This window comes from Triticum aestivum, chromosome 5D, assembly GCF_018294505.1.
Source record: "Triticum aestivum cultivar Chinese Spring chromosome 5D, IWGSC CS RefSeq v2.1, whole genome shotgun sequence".
NCBI classification, from domain to species: domain Eukaryota; kingdom Viridiplantae; phylum Streptophyta; class Magnoliopsida; order Poales; family Poaceae; genus Triticum; species Triticum aestivum.
Window position 1 is genome coordinate 741,375 of NC_057808.1, and position 16,628 is coordinate 758,002.

At 42.4% G+C, this 16,628-nt stretch overlaps 1 protein-coding gene across 1 annotated transcript; it reads right to left on the reverse strand.

Annotated features, from left to right (window-relative positions):
* Positions 1-13,718: 13,718 nt before the first annotated feature.
* On the reverse strand, positions 13,719-14,389 carry LOC123124029 (uncharacterized). The gene has a single exon (XM_044544731.1). The coding sequence runs from the start codon at positions 14,322-14,324 to the stop codon at positions 13,992-13,994; it is 333 nt and encodes a 110-aa protein (XP_044400666.1). The 5' UTR covers positions 14,325-14,389; the 3' UTR covers positions 13,719-13,991.
* Between the last annotated feature and the right edge of the window lie 2,239 nt (positions 14,390-16,628).

The following is a 16,628-nucleotide window of genomic DNA, read 5'->3' on the forward strand; positions in this document are numbered from 1 at the left end:
ATCAGTCTTGAGATTCTGAAATGACTGTGTTTTGAGGTTCAAACGACTGCATCATTTCATTCATTTGTTTGCCTATTGCGTCAGGTATAGACGTTGATGTTTGGGCACCTTTGCTACTCCGTCAGAGTCTCACCAGGTTTTTTTCGCCTCATAAGGATGTTTGTCGACACGATAGCGCGCGTTTCAGTGGGTTTTTCTTGGCATTAGTGGAGGATTTTTTCTAGACATCGCACGAGTGTGTGTATCATGTATTAAATAAGGAGGGAAACGACCCCATCCACAGTATTCTTACAAGATGGTTACATGCAAGAACTCCACATCCACACGGCCCAAAATGCTAACTACGTACTCGCTTGTACCCACCTTGCTAGCCCTCCCAGAAAGGTGTCAAAATCACCTTTTAGTAGCCCGTGTGTGGAGGCTTCTGATTTAGCATTTTGTTGCATTTTGTGCGTTTATGATGTTGTTTCCATTAACAGCATCAAATGGAACCTGGATGAGCCCTGTGGGAAACGTCGTACCCTAGCTCTGGGCGACGCTTGCATGTTATATAACCAGGGGCTCCACTCCTTGGACATCATACAAGTTGTTGGTATTACAGACTTGGGAAGGAAGGAAGAGATATCTAGTTACAAGAGATAACAGAGACTATAAACTACCTATCTCTATCCCTATCTGTAGTATTCGGTTACAAGGAGTGGAGCCGGCTATCACACGATGCAATATGTGTCATTTGACACTCTCCCTTAATCACAACTTGGTTAAGTTGAGATTACGCTTGAATTCCTCAAGACTCCTTGTAGGTAATGTGTAGCGACCAGACCTCAAATGGTCTGTGCTGCTGTGCAGCAGTGTCATCCCTAGATCAGTAATGCTGACACGCACAGTACAAATGGAGGATTTATAACAGAGTAGCAATCACACACTTATTACATCGAATATCTCCAAAGAGAATAAGTATGATAAATATGGCTTAAGGCCATCTAAAAACGATAACAGCGGAAGACTTGGAAGATAAGTGAGTCCATCAACTCCAGCGGCATCACTGAGTATAAGACCATGACCTAAGGCACCTTACTCGTCGTCTGAAAAGTCTGCAACATGAAACGTTGCAGCCCGAAAACGGGTCAGCACATAGAATATGCTGGCAATGTAACACATAGAGAATAATGAACAATAATAATGCTATACTACATGCATATATGGCTGGTGGAAAGCTCTACGGTTAAGTTTTTGCAAAAAGCCAATTTTTCCCTACTTCAAAGGAATAAATTTTATTTAACTATCATGGTAGTTGTGAAACATTGAGATGGTTGACAGCATTTCAATCCCAATTAAGAATCATCATTAACCCAACAAAATTAATTAAAAGTAACATGGTGATGAGATTCGAATGATAATCCAGGTACTAGATACTCAAGTTGTCCATAACCGGGGACACGGCTAACCATGATTAGTTTGTACACTCTGCAGAGGTTTGCGCACTTTTCCCCACAAGACTCGATCGCCTCCGCTTGATTCTCGCACTGCATGATGTTTGAGAAACGGATGACCGAGACACAGTCTTTCCGAAGAGGTCCCCTTAACCGATAGATAGGCCGGTACACCTACAATCCCCTACATCTGCTAGCCCATCATGGAAAGGTTTCCCACAACTTACTCAACTATGCTAGAGCCCATAATAGCTTGTGGCTGCACACGGAAGTTTCCAGCATGAATAATCTTATGATCCCTTTGAGCCTGGGTGGCGGTCCTTATACAAACAGACAACACTGGGTTCTCCAGGTGCCTCAGTCCACCCAGATGTGAGTTTTAGGTGCCACCTTAAGTTGAACCATTAATTAACAATCTCACATCTGTCATGGAAAATTCACTCAAACCCAATCCACGTCTACGAGCATAGCATGGCAATATAATAGCAACGTAGAAGTAACTCCCAAGGGTTTGATAAAAGAACAGGTAATAGGTACTACCTCAACTACTTCCCAAAGTCCCACAATTTAATTAGATCCTAATCATGCAATTGTTTGAGTAATAGATCTAATGCAATAAAACTGGGTATGGAAAGTATGATCAAAGTGTTACTTGCCTTGCTGATGATCCGCGAAACCTAGCGATTCGAAGTAACAAGCAGCACACTCCGGGTACTCTATCGCAAACAAACAAACAAACAAACAAACAAGCATACAATCAGTACTCATCTAATGCATAGGTAAAAACTCGAATGAAAGATCCAACCAGAAAGTTCAACTTAAGAACTCCGGTTTGCAAAAAGAATCAATTCGAACGAAGCAACGAAAGTCAAACTGCGAAAGAAACAAGCTTCATTTACTAATCTGGATCTAGGTCAAATTTTACAGTAGCAAAAACTTGTTTGAGTAGGTTAAACGGAAAAAGAATTTCGAGACGAAACTCTAGGCACTTGAATCGCCTGATTCCGATAAACGAGCGAAAAGTTAAACAGAAACGAATATTCGATCAGAAATCAAAATCTGAGATAATCGCGGAAAAATCCGACGAAAAAGAAAAACGGACGAACGGTTAAAGAACGGACGTTCGTTAACAGAGAAAAACCGACGAACGCGTTGTTAAAACGAACGAGTCGGTGAACGCTCACAAAATAACAAAACCGAAAAAAAACCGATCTAGGGTTTTTTTTAAACGAATGGTTTTTTTTAAACAAAACCGGCAACCGAACGGCGGTGAGGTATACCTCGTCGGGGCGGGCTCCGGCGGGGCTTGGCCGGCTCCGGCGAGGGGCGGCGAGGGCGGCGGGGTGCGGGGGTGCTCGGGGGAGGGCGAGGGGCGGCGAACGGCGAGCGGCGGCGGCGGCCTTCAGGCGTCGGGGCTCCGGCTCCGGCGGCTCGGGGCGGGGCAGGTGCAGGCGGCGGCGGGGTGAGAAGGAGGGGGGTGGCGGCGGCTATATATGAGGGGGGGTGCTGGAGGCGTGGGGGAGGGGGCAAGGCACGGCTCCGGCGGAGTCCAAGCCGGGCACGCGGCGGCGGCGGCGTACTGGCGAAGGAGACGGCGCGGGCGGGCCGGCGCGCGGCTGGGCCTTGGCCCGGTCGGGCGGCGCGGAATTTTTTTTTTAATACGTTCCACGGAAAAAAATTCGTAGAAAAATAAATAAAAGTCCAAAAAAGATAAAATAATTGTTCCCCGTCTAGTTAGAAAATCTAGAATAGGGTGAACATTTTTTTTGACACAAAAATAATTTTTGAAAACATGCAATATTTTTAATGCAATTAAAATTGCAAATAAAATCCAAATAAATTCCAATAAATGATTTTAACACTTTTTCTCCAGTATTTCAATTGTTTTGGAGAAGTCATATTTTCTTCTCTCGTTTATTTTTAAAATGAAATATTTTTCCGGAGAGAAAATAATTAAAACCAAAATCCTCGTTTTATTATTTGATGGAAAATCAAATATGAAAACTTGAGAAAATCCCCAACTCTCTCCGAGGGTCCTTGAGTTGCTTAGGATTTATCGAGGATTTTTCAAAATGCAATAAAATATGATATGCAATGATGATCTATGTATAACATACCAAATTGAAAATTTGGGATGTTACAAACCTACCCCCCTTAAGATGAATCTCGCCCTCGAGATTCGGGTTGGCTAGAAAACAGCTGGGAGTGGTCCTTCCGTAGATCTTCCTCTCGCTCCCAGGTGGCTTCATCTTCCGTGTGGTGACTCCAGTAGACTTTGCAAAACTTGATAACCTTACTGCGGGTAACTCGGCTGGCATACTCAAGAATCTTAACTGGTTTCTCCTCATAGGTCAAATCACTTTCCAGTTGAATTGCTTCCAGTGGCACAGTATCTCTCAGTGGTATCTCAGCCATCTCTGCGTGTCACTTCTTCAACTGGGAAACGTGAAATACATCATGAACTCCAGACAATCCTTCGGGCAATTCCAGCTTGTAGGCAACCTCTCCCATACGTTCCACAACTCTGTATGGTCCGATAAAACGGGGCGCTAACTTTCCCTTAACTCCAAAGCGCTTCACTCCTTGAAGTGGTGATACTCGAAGATACACTTTGTCTCCGACTTCGTGAACTGTCTCCTTTCGTTTAGAATCAGCATAACTCTTCTGCCTGGACTGGGCTACCTTGAGCCTATCGCGAATCAACCTTACTTTCTGTTCAGACTCGTTAATCAAATCTGGTCCAAACAACTGACGGTCTCCAACTTCGTCCCATAACAACGGTGTTCTACACCTCCTTCCGTACAAGGCTTCGAAAGGGGCCATCTTCAAACTGGTCTGATAACTGTTGTTATAAGAAAACTCCGCATAAGGCAGATTGTCGTCCCAACTAGATCCATAATCTAGTGCACAAGCTCTCAACATGTCCTCCAAAATCTGGTTGACTCTCTCGGTCTGTCCATCCGTCTGTGGGTGAAAAGCTGTACTAAACTCTAGCCTGGTTCCCAATGTTTCATGTAACTGCTTCCAAAACTTCGAGGTAAATTGGGTTCCTCTGTCTGATACAATGGTCCTCGGAACTCCATGCAAACATACGATCCTGGTCATGTATATCTTTGCCAACTTAGCACTGGTGTAAGTGGTCTTCACTGGAATAAAATGAGCCACTTTCATCAAACGGTCGACTACAACCCATATTGAGTCATAGCCTGAACGAGTCCTGGGTAATCCTGTGATAAAATCCATGCCTATTTTATCCCACTTCCATTCGGGTATCGGTAATGGTTGTAGCAATCCTGCTGGCTTCTGATGCTCTGCCTTCACTCTCTGACATACATCACAAACTGCTACATATTCTGCAATATCCTTCTTCATTCCGGTCCACCAGAAAGTATTTTTTAGATCCAAATACATCTTGGTATTCCCTGGGTGAATTGAGTACGGTGAATCATGGGCTTCTTGCAAAATCAACTTCCTGATCTCCGGATCATTTGGCACATATACGCGGTCCTCAAACCATAAGGTATCATGCTCATCCTCACGAAATCCCTTGGCTTTTCCTTTGTTCATCTTCTCCTTTATCTCTTCAATCTACTTGTCTGTCTTCTGAGCTTCTCTGATCCTTTCCATCAAGGTAGACTGAATCTCCAATGTCGCTAAATAGCCTCTTGGGACTATCTCCAAACATAGCTCGCGAAGGTCCTCGGCTAACTCCTGAGGTAACTCTCCTGTCATGAGGGTGTTGACATGACTCTTGCGGCTCAACGCGTCTGCTACAACGTTAGCCTTTCCTGGGTGATAATGCAATCTCATATCATAATCCTTAATGAGCTCCAACCATCTCCTCTGTCTGAGATTTAACTCCTTTTGCGTGAAAATATACTTCAAACTCTTGTGATCTGTATACACCTCACAATGGTTTCCGATGAGAAAATGTCTCCATGTCTTCAATGCATGCACCACGGCTGCTAACTCCAAATCATGCATAGCATAATTCTTCTCATGGGGTTTAAGTTGTCGTGAAGCATATGACACAACTCTTCCTTCCTGCATAAGCACTGCTCCAAGTCCTCGACGAGAAGCATCGCAATAAACTTCATAATCCTTGCGTTGATCTGGTAGAATCAACACTGGTGATGTAACCAATCGTTCCTTCAACTCTTGGAAACTAGCTTCACATTCCTCAGTCCAATTGAATTTGGTGTCCTTTTTCAATAGCTCCGTCATGGGCTTAGCAATCTTCGAGAAATTCTCGATGAATCTCTGGTAGTATCCTGCAAGTCCAAGAAAACTCCGGATTTCTCCAACTGTCGTGGGTGATTCCCAACTTGTCACTGTGTCAACCTTGGCAGGGTCTACTGCTATTCCTTCTCCCGAAATAACCTGTCCAAGGAATCCAACTTCCTTCAGCCAAAATTCACATTTGCTGAACTTGGCATATAACTGATGTTCTCTGAGCTTCTCAAGTACCAATCGCAAATGCTCCTCATCCTCTTCCTCATTCTTGGAAAAGACTAGAATGTCGTCAATGAACACCACGACGAACTTATCCAAAAACTCCATAAATACTTTGTTCATCAGGTTCATAAAATAGGCAGGTGCGTTAGTCAGACCAAATGACATAACGGTATACTCATACAATCCATATCTGGTGGTAAAAGTCGTCTTAGGTATATCCTGCTCTCGAATCTTTAACTGATGGTATCCTGATCGTAGATCGATCTTAGAAAATACTTTAGCTCCTTGTAGGCGGTCAAACAAATCATTGATCATTGGCAGTGGGTACTTGTTTTTGATGGTCACTTCATTCAATCCACGATAATCAACAACCATCCTTAGCGATCCATCTTTCTTCTCCACTAGAAGTACTGGTGATCCCCAAGGTGACGAACTTGGGCGAATATAGCCTTTATCCAGTAACTCCTTGATCTGCTTCTTAATTTCCTCCAAATCTTTTGCGGGCATCCTGTACGGTCTCTTAGATATTGGCCCTATGCCTGGCAAAAGTTCAATCAAGAACTCAATGTCTCTATCTGGTGGCATGCCTGGCAACTCTTCTGGAAATACATCCGGATAATCCTTCACCACTGGTACTTCCTCCTGTACAACTCCTGATAATGAATTCACTTGGGTCCTCTTCGGCATATGCCGGGATACATACTTGATCCTTTTTCCTTCCGGGGTGGTAAGAAAAATCGTCTTGCTGGCACAATCGATGTTTCCTCCATACAACGATAGCCAATCCATTCCCAAAATCACATCCAAACCTTGCGACTCCAAAACTATGAGGTCTGAGGGGAAAACATGCCTTCCAACGGCCAACGGCATCTGAAAACATCCTTGGCTGGCCATATACTCTGCTCCTGGCGAGGTTACTAACATAGGGGTTTTGAGAACTTGGGTGGACAGCTTAAACTTATTCACAAATCCCCTTGATATGTATGAATGCGATGCACCAGTATCGAAAAGAACGGTTGCAGCAAATGACTTAACCAAAAATTTACCTATTACTGCATCAGGCTGAGCTTCAACCTCCTCCACGCTCACGTGGTTCACATGTCCTTTGTTGAACGGGTTCGGCTTCTTCCAAGAGCTTCCATTGCCATTTCCATTTTGGGCTTCAGGACAATCAGTTGCATAGTGTCCAGTCTTCTGGCACTTGAAACAAGTAACATGACTTAGATCCCTCTTGGCTGGGGTAGATGGGTTGGTGCGGTTCTGTCCGTTGCTTCCTCCATTCCCATTACCATTCTTAGAGCCATTATGGTTGTGCGAACTACCTCCTCCATGGGTATGCTGAAACTATCCTCCCGGCTTCGGGGCAAAACGAGGCTTCTGCTGAGCTCCAGAATTGTACTTCCCTTGTCCATACTTCCTCTTACGGTTTTCAATCTGCTGTTGCTTCCCTTCAATCATGAGATCTCTATCTACCAGCTCCTGGTAGTTGTTGAAGGTTGCTACCATCAACTGCATACTTAGTTCATCATTCAGCCCTTCCAAAAATTTCTCCTGCTTGGCAGCATCTGTAGCAACGTCGTCTGGTGCATAACGTGCTAACTTACTGAAATCCTCCACATACTGGCCTACGGTGCATCCTCCTTGGCGTAGGTTGCGAAACTCACGCTTCTTCATAGCCATAGCTCCTGCTGAAACATGTGCTGTACGGAAAGCTTGCTGAAACTGGTCCCATGTGACAGTGTCAATAGGGCGCGTGGCTGTATAATTCTCCCACCATGATGCTGCGGGTCCATCAAGCTGATGTGCGGCAAAACGCACTCTTTCCGCATCTGTGCATCCTGCAGTGGTCAACTCCCTTCCAACTTTGCGGAGCCAATCATCTGCAGCAATCGGCTCGGTGCTACTGGAAAACACCGGCGGGTTTAGCCTTAAGAAACGGGCTAAGTGATCAACAGGTGGTGGTGGCGGTGGGTTGTTGTTGTTGTTGTTGCCTTGGTTCTGCACTAACACTTGCATCAGGGCATTCTGTTGCTGAATCAACTGGGTGATCTCTGGTGGGAAAACAAATCCGGTGTCGCGTCTCGGAGGCATCTGATGGGTTAGAAAAGATGAAAGTTAAGAATAGAATGAGGTCTAGAGAGAAAACACTACCCATATGCTCATGAGACAAATACAATCAATATCACTCAATCAATTCAAACAAGGCATAACAATCGATCTAACTAGCGTTACAAAGTGCTTGAACTATACTATTAAATGGGGGAAAACTACTACTGATATGGTGGTCTACTAGAAATTCTGATCCGTTGAAGACTCCATGATGTCTGCTCTAGCTTCGTCAACCCAGTCATCTTCACTTGGTTCCGAGTCGGTGTCGTCGATGATGATGTAGTTATCCGGACAAGTGCATTCGTCATCCTTTGCCTTTGGCACTGGATTTCCCATGAATACTCCAATCTTCTTCTCCAGGTCGTCATTCTTCTCTACTAGTGCGATGATTTCCTCCATATAATCCTCGCGTGTAGCCTTGAGTTCTTCCTCCAGCTCCTTGATCTTGGTTAATGCCTTCCTCAGTTCTTCCTTGTCCGTGCACATCTGGTTCTCCTGGCGACGAATATGTTGGTTTTGCTCCTAGATGGAAGCTGCGATTGATCCATCCTTCTTGGTTCTGATCATCTCCCATTGCGTGTCTCGGCGTCCACAAATCTGATAAATTGTATCCTTAAGCTCCTGGTGGTAGACTTCTCCAATGCGTCCCATAGCGATGTGAGCGGCCATGCTCTTCCCTAAACTCCAGGTTGGTGCCTTGAAAACCAATCTTATGGGTTCAGTAACTGGCACAAACGTCCTTCCTGGAATGTGAACTTGAATCTTCCAGCTCCCCTCTTCGGGTAATGTGGCGTTGTAGGTTCCGGTGATGCTTGGTATTCCTATGTTCAAATACTTAGTGACTTCCTTCAAGTGTCGACCAAAAGGCGTGTCTTCATCGGGTTGCATGAACTTGCTCCTTGCATCCGCCATTCCTAAAAGAGTAGAAAAAGGAGAGGGGTCAGAAATGAGAAGAGAGAAGCTTTCTAGGGCTTAAGCTTAGTGGTCGTGTCCTACAGTCAGCGTGTGCTCTGATACCACCTTTGTAGCGACCAGACCTCAAATGGTCTGTGCTGCTGTGCACCAGTGTTATCCCTGGATCGGTAATGCTGACACACACATCAAAGAGAATAAGTATGATAAATATGGCTTAAGGCCATCTAAAAACGATAACAGCGGAAGACTTGGAAGATAAGTGAGTCCATGAACTCCAGCGGCATCACTGAGTATAAGACCACGACCTAAGGCACCTTACTCGTCATCTGAAAAGTCTGCAACATGAAACGTTGCAGCCCGAAAACGGGTCAGCACATAGAATATGCTGGCAATGTAACACATAGAGAATAATGAACAATAATAATGCTATACTACATGCATATATGGCTGGTGGAAAGCTCTATGGTTAAGTTTTTGCGAAAAGCCAATTTTTCCCTACTTCAAAGGAATAAATTTTATTTAACTATCATGGCAGTTGTGAAACATTGAGATGGTTGACAGCATCTCAATCCCAATTAAGAATCATCATTAACCCAACAAAATTAATTAAAAGTAACATGGTGATGAGATTCAAATGATAATCCAGGTACTAGATACTCAAGTTGTCCATAACCGGGGACACGGCTAACCATGATTAGTTTGTACACTCTGCAGAGGTTTGCGCACTTTTCCCCACAAGACTCGATCGCCTCCGCTTGATTCTCGCACTGCATGATGTTTGAGAAATGGATGACCAAGACACAGTCTTTCCGAAGAGGTCCCCTTAACCGATAGATAGGCCGGTACACCTACAATCCCCTACATCTGCTAGCCCATCATGGAAAGGTTTCCCACAACTTACTCAACTATGCTAGAGCCCATAATAGCTTGTGGCTGCACACGGAAGTTTCCAGCATGAATAATCTTATGATCCCTTTGAGCCTGGGTGGCGGTCCTTATACAAACAGACAACACTGGGTTCTCCAGGTGCCTCAATCCACCCAGATGTGAGTTTTAGTTGCCACCTTAAGTTGAACCATTAATTAACAATCTCACATCTGTCATGGAAAATTCACTCAAACCCAATCCACGTCTACGAGCATAGCATGGCAATATAATAGCAACGTAGAAGTAACTCCCAAGGGTTTGATAAAAGAACAGGTAATAGGTACTACCTCAACTACTTCCCAAAGTCCCACAATTTAATTAGATCCTAATCATGCAATTGTTTGAGGAATAGATCTAATGCAATAAAACTGGGTATGGAAAGTATGATCAAAGTGTTACTTGCCTTGCTGATGATCCGCGAAACCTAGCGATTCGAAGTAACAAGCGGCACACTCCGGGTACTCTATCGCAAACAAACAAGCATACAATCAGTACTCATCTAATGCATAGGTAAAAACTCGAATGAAAGATCCAACCAGAAAGTTCAACTTACGAACTCCGGTTTGCAAAAAGAATCAATTCGAACGAAGCAACGAAAGTCAAACTGCGAAAGAAACAAGCTTCGTTTACTAATCTGGATCTAGGTCAAATTTTACAGTAACAAAAACTTGTTTGAGTAGGTTAAACGGAAAGAGAATTTAGAGACGAAACTGTAGGCGCTTGAATCGCCTGATTGCGATAAACGAGCGAAAAGTTAAACAGAAACGAAGATTCGATCAGAAATCAAAATCTAAGATAATCGCGGAAAAATCCGACGAAAAAGAAAAACGGACGAACGGTTAAAGAACGGACGTTCGTTAATAGAGAAAAACCGACGAACGCGTTCGTTAAAACGAACGAGTCGGTGAACGCTCACAAAATAACAAAACCGAAAAAAAAACGATCTAGGGTTTTTTTAAACGAACGGTTTTTTTAAAACAAAACCGGCAACCGAACGGCGGCGAGGTATACCTCGTCGGGGCGGGCTCCGGCGGGGCTTGGCCGGCTCCGGCGAGGGGCGGCGAGGGCGGCGGGGTGCGGGGGTGCTCGGGGGAGGGCGGGGGGCGGCGAACGGCGAGCGGCGGCGGCGGCCTTCGGGCGTCGGGGCTCCGGCTCCGGCGGCTCGGGGCGGGGCAGGTGCGGGCGGCGGCGGGGTGAGAAGGAGGGGGGCGGCGGCTATATATGAGGGGGGTGCTGGAGGCGTGGGGGAGGGGGCAAGGCACGGCTCCGGCGGAGTCCGAGCCGGGAAAGCGGCGGCGGCGGCGTATTGGGCAAGGAGACGGCGCGGGCGGGCCGGCGCTCGGCTGGGCCTCGGCCCGATCGGGCGGCGCGCATTTTTTTTTATAAATACGTTCCACGGAAAAAATTCGTAGAAAAATAAATAAAAGTCCAAAAAAGATAAAATAAATTTTCCCCGTCTAGTTAGAAAATCTAGAATAGGGTGAACATTTTTTATTTTGACACAAAAATAATTTTTGAAAACATGCAATATTTTTAATGCAATTAAAATTGCAAATAAAATCGTAATAAATTCCAATAAATGATTTTAACACTTTTTCTCCAGTATTTCAATTGGTTTGGAGAAGTCATATTTTCTCCTCTCGTTTATTTTTAAAATGAAATATTTTTCCGGAGAGAAAATAATTAAAACCAAAATCCTCGTTTTATTATTTGATGGAAAATCAAATATGAAAACTTGAGAAAATCCCCAACTCTCTCCGAGGGTCCTTGAGTTGCTTAGGATTTATCGAGGATTTGTCAAAATGCAATAAAATATGATATGCAATGACGATCTATGTATAACATACCAAATTGAAAATTTGGGATGTTACATAATGACTTTGTGAATCCATCTGCAACCTGATCTCGTGAATGCACAAAACGGATCTCCAATTGCTTATTAGCTACCCTTTCTCAAACAAAGTGGAAGTCTATCTCAATGTGTTTTGTCCTGGCATGAAAGACTGGATTAGCAAATAGATAAGGAGCACCGAGATTATCACACCATAGACATGGAATTTGAGTGTGCTTCACACCAAGCTCTTTCAACATGAACTAAACCCATATAATCTATGTTGTGGCATTAGCTAGTGCTTTATACTCAACTTCTATACTTGACCTTGACACCATGGCTTCTTTCTTTGCACACTAGGATATCAAGTTTGGCCCAAAGAATATTGCAAAACCACCAGTGGAGCATCTGTCATCTGGACATCCTGCCCAGTTAGAATCAGAAAAAGCACTAACAAGAGTGGAAGAGGATTTGTTGAAGGTAAGACTAAGATTCATAGTATCTTTCACATATCTCACTATGCGTTTTGCAGCAGTCCAATGAATTTTGGTGGGAGCATGAAGAAACTGACATACTTTATTGACAACAAAATAAATATCAGGCCTTGTTAAAGTTATGTACTGAAGTGCTCCCACTAAACTTCTATATCTGGTACTATCTTCCTCACTCAAGGGTTCTCCCTCAGCAAGTGACAATTTTTTTGTACTAGATAGTGGTGTTGGTGCATGCTTATATCCTTGCAATCCAACTCTCCTTACCAGATCAGTGACGTACTTTTCCTGAGAGAGATGAAGACTGTCTCCATGTTTTTTAACTTCAACTTCTAGAAAGAAATGTAGTTCTCCCGGATCCTTAAGGGCAAACTCAGCACTCAGATCCTTTAACAAACCTGTCACAGCTTCATCAGATGAACTTGCGACAATGATATCATCAACGTAAATAAGAACAAATATAGTGGTATTTGACTTATTGTAAATGAACAAGGATGTGTCAAATTTTGAAGGAACGAAAACAAGTGTTTGCAGTTTCTGACTTAGTCGTGAGTACCATGTCCTGGGAGCCTGTTTCAGTCCATATAGAGCTCTATCAAGCTTGTATGGTGTTGTTTCCATTAACAGTATCAAATGGAAGCTGGATGAGCCCCAGTTCGAAAGAAAAGAAAAACCTGTGTCTCTTGTTCAGATGTATTGCAGAATGGAGCAACCGATTAACACATTCTGAAAATCCAAGACAATGGGCCGGTATAGATAGAGCATAACTGAATGTGTAATGAACTAGAAAATAATAATGTTGTGGGCAGAGGCAATTTGTTCCACCTAAATCACCTCAGGTTCAAATGCCAAAACTGAAAATACTCCCTGATGAAACTGCAAAGGTGAAGATATTCCCTGGCAGGATGTGTGGTGCCAGGTTCTCTCTTCCTTTAGCAGAAACGAAAATATTCCAAGACGGAATGTGAGGTGCCAAGTTTTCCTATTTGGTAACGGGTTCTCAAAAGAGAAAAAAATGTAACAAGAAATTTTCGCACTGGGCTACCACTTCTTTGCATAACCCTCTTGTGTAATTTTAGCGGTACAGTTGTTTTTTCCCCAACCGGACTGGAAATATTCTGTTTATCCAGACCGCGGTGCATCGGTCTTGAGCCGGTCGAAACAATCGGTCTTGAAAATAATAATAAGACTAAGCGCGATTGCCCCCGTGGCAGTGGGGATTATAGATGCCCTGTCTTTTCTCAGCCACCATGTTTTCGCCTGCGAGTATTTCCTAGGAAAAACTATTTAATTTATGTGGTTTCCTGGTGTTTTCCATTTCTTCTTTTACAACACACAGGCAACTTACATGATGTTTTTAAGAAAACATGTGAATGCCTGGGTTATATTTTTTAGATATATATGAACAACATTTTCTGAAAAAATGTGCAACAACTTGCACGGATACTTTTCTAGAATATGCGTGCCTAAATTGTTGTTGAATGTAGACGGATTGTTTTCACACATCCTCAAGTTTCCAATCCTTGTTGCATGCAGATAAAATAGGAGAATATGGCATTAAAAAGGAAGCAAGAATCTTTATTATTATGTATCCAAATCAATGGAAAACCATTACACATGAGTAATCTCGACAATAAAAACAGAGAAAGGGAGTCACTGGAACAAGCATGTCGTCATAATACAAAAGACGGTCTGTTAACAAAGAGACAAAAATGAAAGAAACCAAAAAATATGGGATGCAACCGCGACAATTTAATAATAAATAAGTAAAACATCCATAGACACCATAACAGCAGCGACACCGATAGACAAAAGAGTGCGCACTCACACTCACGGGGTCACGGCTTTATCGCTGAGGACTTTGGCACGTTCTAAGTAGGTGGTAGCTTGATTCTTGAGTATAGTGGCCTGTTCTGGAGAGGCAGTTTTGGTCTCCTTGAGTTTATCGCCAGCCATCTTAACATATTCTCTGGCTCCAGCTTGATAAATGCAAAAGTCAATGCACTTTTGGTTGCAAACTTCCATTGCCATTTTTGCCTTGCAGTCCTTGAAACATTTGTCCCAGCAGTCCTCTTGGGCAGTTACCGCTGGTGTTGAGACCGCCGCGACCATCACGACGAGGAGGAGAATGGCAACGATTGCATTCCTAGTATTCAGCGCCATTCTTTCTTGAGACTACTTCCACAAGGTACGTATGACGGGTTGAGAAGGAGGTTGTTGATGAGGAGATGATGGTTTCTGGATGGAGTTCTGGCCATTGTCCGGTTAAATAGCATGCTTAGGAGAAAAAAGTGTGGCCATGAGAGATACATGGACAACCCCACGTTGTAGTGACATGCATGTCGATCTGGGTGCACGGTGGCCATTCCTCCTTATTTTTATCCAACCACAAATTGGTGCCAAGGGATTAGCTAGAAAGCTTTATTTTCGATGGTTCAAGTAAATGCTATGAGGAATGCATGCACGGGGTCATTCCTGATAAAATTCTACTGATCTACTTCTGACATGGCCATGCATCATGGAGGACCATCAGTACTTTTCTTTTAAAAATCATCTGAACTAGAAAGGTTGGACGCGCATTGTTACGTCGTTCGTGTTGTTCGGTTTCTCAACAAATAATCACTCTGTTAAATATATAAGGTATATTGCCTTTTTGAAAAGGCAAACCTTTTCTATTTGATTAATTTATACAAAAATATGTCAAAAACCATAATATCAAATCAGTATTTTTAGATTCACCACGAAATGAATTTATATACCTTTTTTGTTTAATATTATGGATGTCGATATTTTTTCTCTGAACTTGGTCAAAGATAAATAATTTTTACTTTCTAAAAAACTAATACCCCTTATATTTGAAACTGATGAAATATTTAGTTTGGCGGGTGCGGAAGATGATAGTGTGTTTTATCTTTATTCATAACTCGTTGACTTGGTGGGCCTTTCCTGGTGTGATTATGTGTTATACGCTAACCAAGCTATATTTATGTGGGGAAATTTTTATGTCGATGTCTGCATATATACTATATTAGTGCTACAATATCACATGATGACGCTTCTTTTTTCCAGGTGGTGGGAAGGTGCACCGGATTATTATGTTGTTATAAGCCGGTTGCTGGTAATTGATTTGAAAAATTATTGGCACAGTTAAAATCGTAAACCAAATACAAAATTGAATACCTGAATGAAAGAGCTTCAAAATCAGGGAACATAGTGAACTAAAAGAATTGAATGGGGTAGCTTGAGAATTTGTTGACCAGGTCAAAATCATCTTAACTAGAAAGGTTGGACGCGCTTTGTTGCGTCGTTCGTGTTGTTGGCTTTCTTAACAAGTAATCACTCTGTTTAAACATATAAGGTATATTGCCTTTTTGAAAAGGCAAACCTTTTCAATTTGATTAAATTTATAGAAAATTATGTCAAAAACCATAATATCAAATCAGTATTTTTAGATTCATCGCGAAATGAATTTCTATACCTTTTTTGTTTAATATTATGGATGTCGATATTTTTTCTCTGAACTTGGTCAAAGATAAATAATTTTGACTTTCTAAAATACTAATACCCCTTATATTTGAAACTGATGGAATATTTAGTTTGGCGGGTGCGGAAGATGGTAGTGTTTTATCTTTATTCATAACTCGTTGATTTGGTGGGCCTTTCCTGGTGTGATTATGTGTTATACGCTAACCAAGCTATATTTATGTGGGGAAATTTTTGTGTCGATGGCTGCATATATACTATATTAGTGCTACAATATCACATGATGACGCTTCTTTTTTCCAGGTGGTGGGAAGGTGCACCGGATTATTATGTTGTTATAAGCCGGTTGCTGGTGATTGCTTTGACAAATTATTTGCACAGTTAAAATCCTAAACCAAATACGAAAATGAATATCTGAATGAAAGAGCTTCAAAATCAGGGAACATAGTGAACTAAAAGAATTGAATGGGGTAGCTTGAGAAATTGTTGACCAGGTCAAAATCATCTTAACTAGAAAGGTTGGACGCGCTTTGTTGCGCCGTTCCTGTTGTTGGCTTTCTTAACAAATAATCACTCTGTTTAAACATATAAGGTATATTGCCTTTTTGAAAAGGCAAACCTTTTCAATTTGATTAAATTTATAGAAAAATATGTCAAGAACCATAATATCAAATCAGTATTTTTAGATTCATCGCGAAATGAATTTCTATACCTTTTTTGTTTAATATTATGGATGTCGATATTTTTTCTCTGAACTTGGTCAAAGATAAATAATTTTGACTTTCTAAAATACTAATACCCCTTATATTTGAAACTGATGGAATATTTAGTTTCGCGGGTGCGGAAGATGATAGTGTGTTTTATCTTTATTCATAACTCGTTGATTTGGTGGGCCTTTCCTGGTGTGATTATGTGTTATACGCTAACCAAGCTATATTTATGTGGGGAAATTTTTGTGTCGATGTCTGCATATATACTATATTA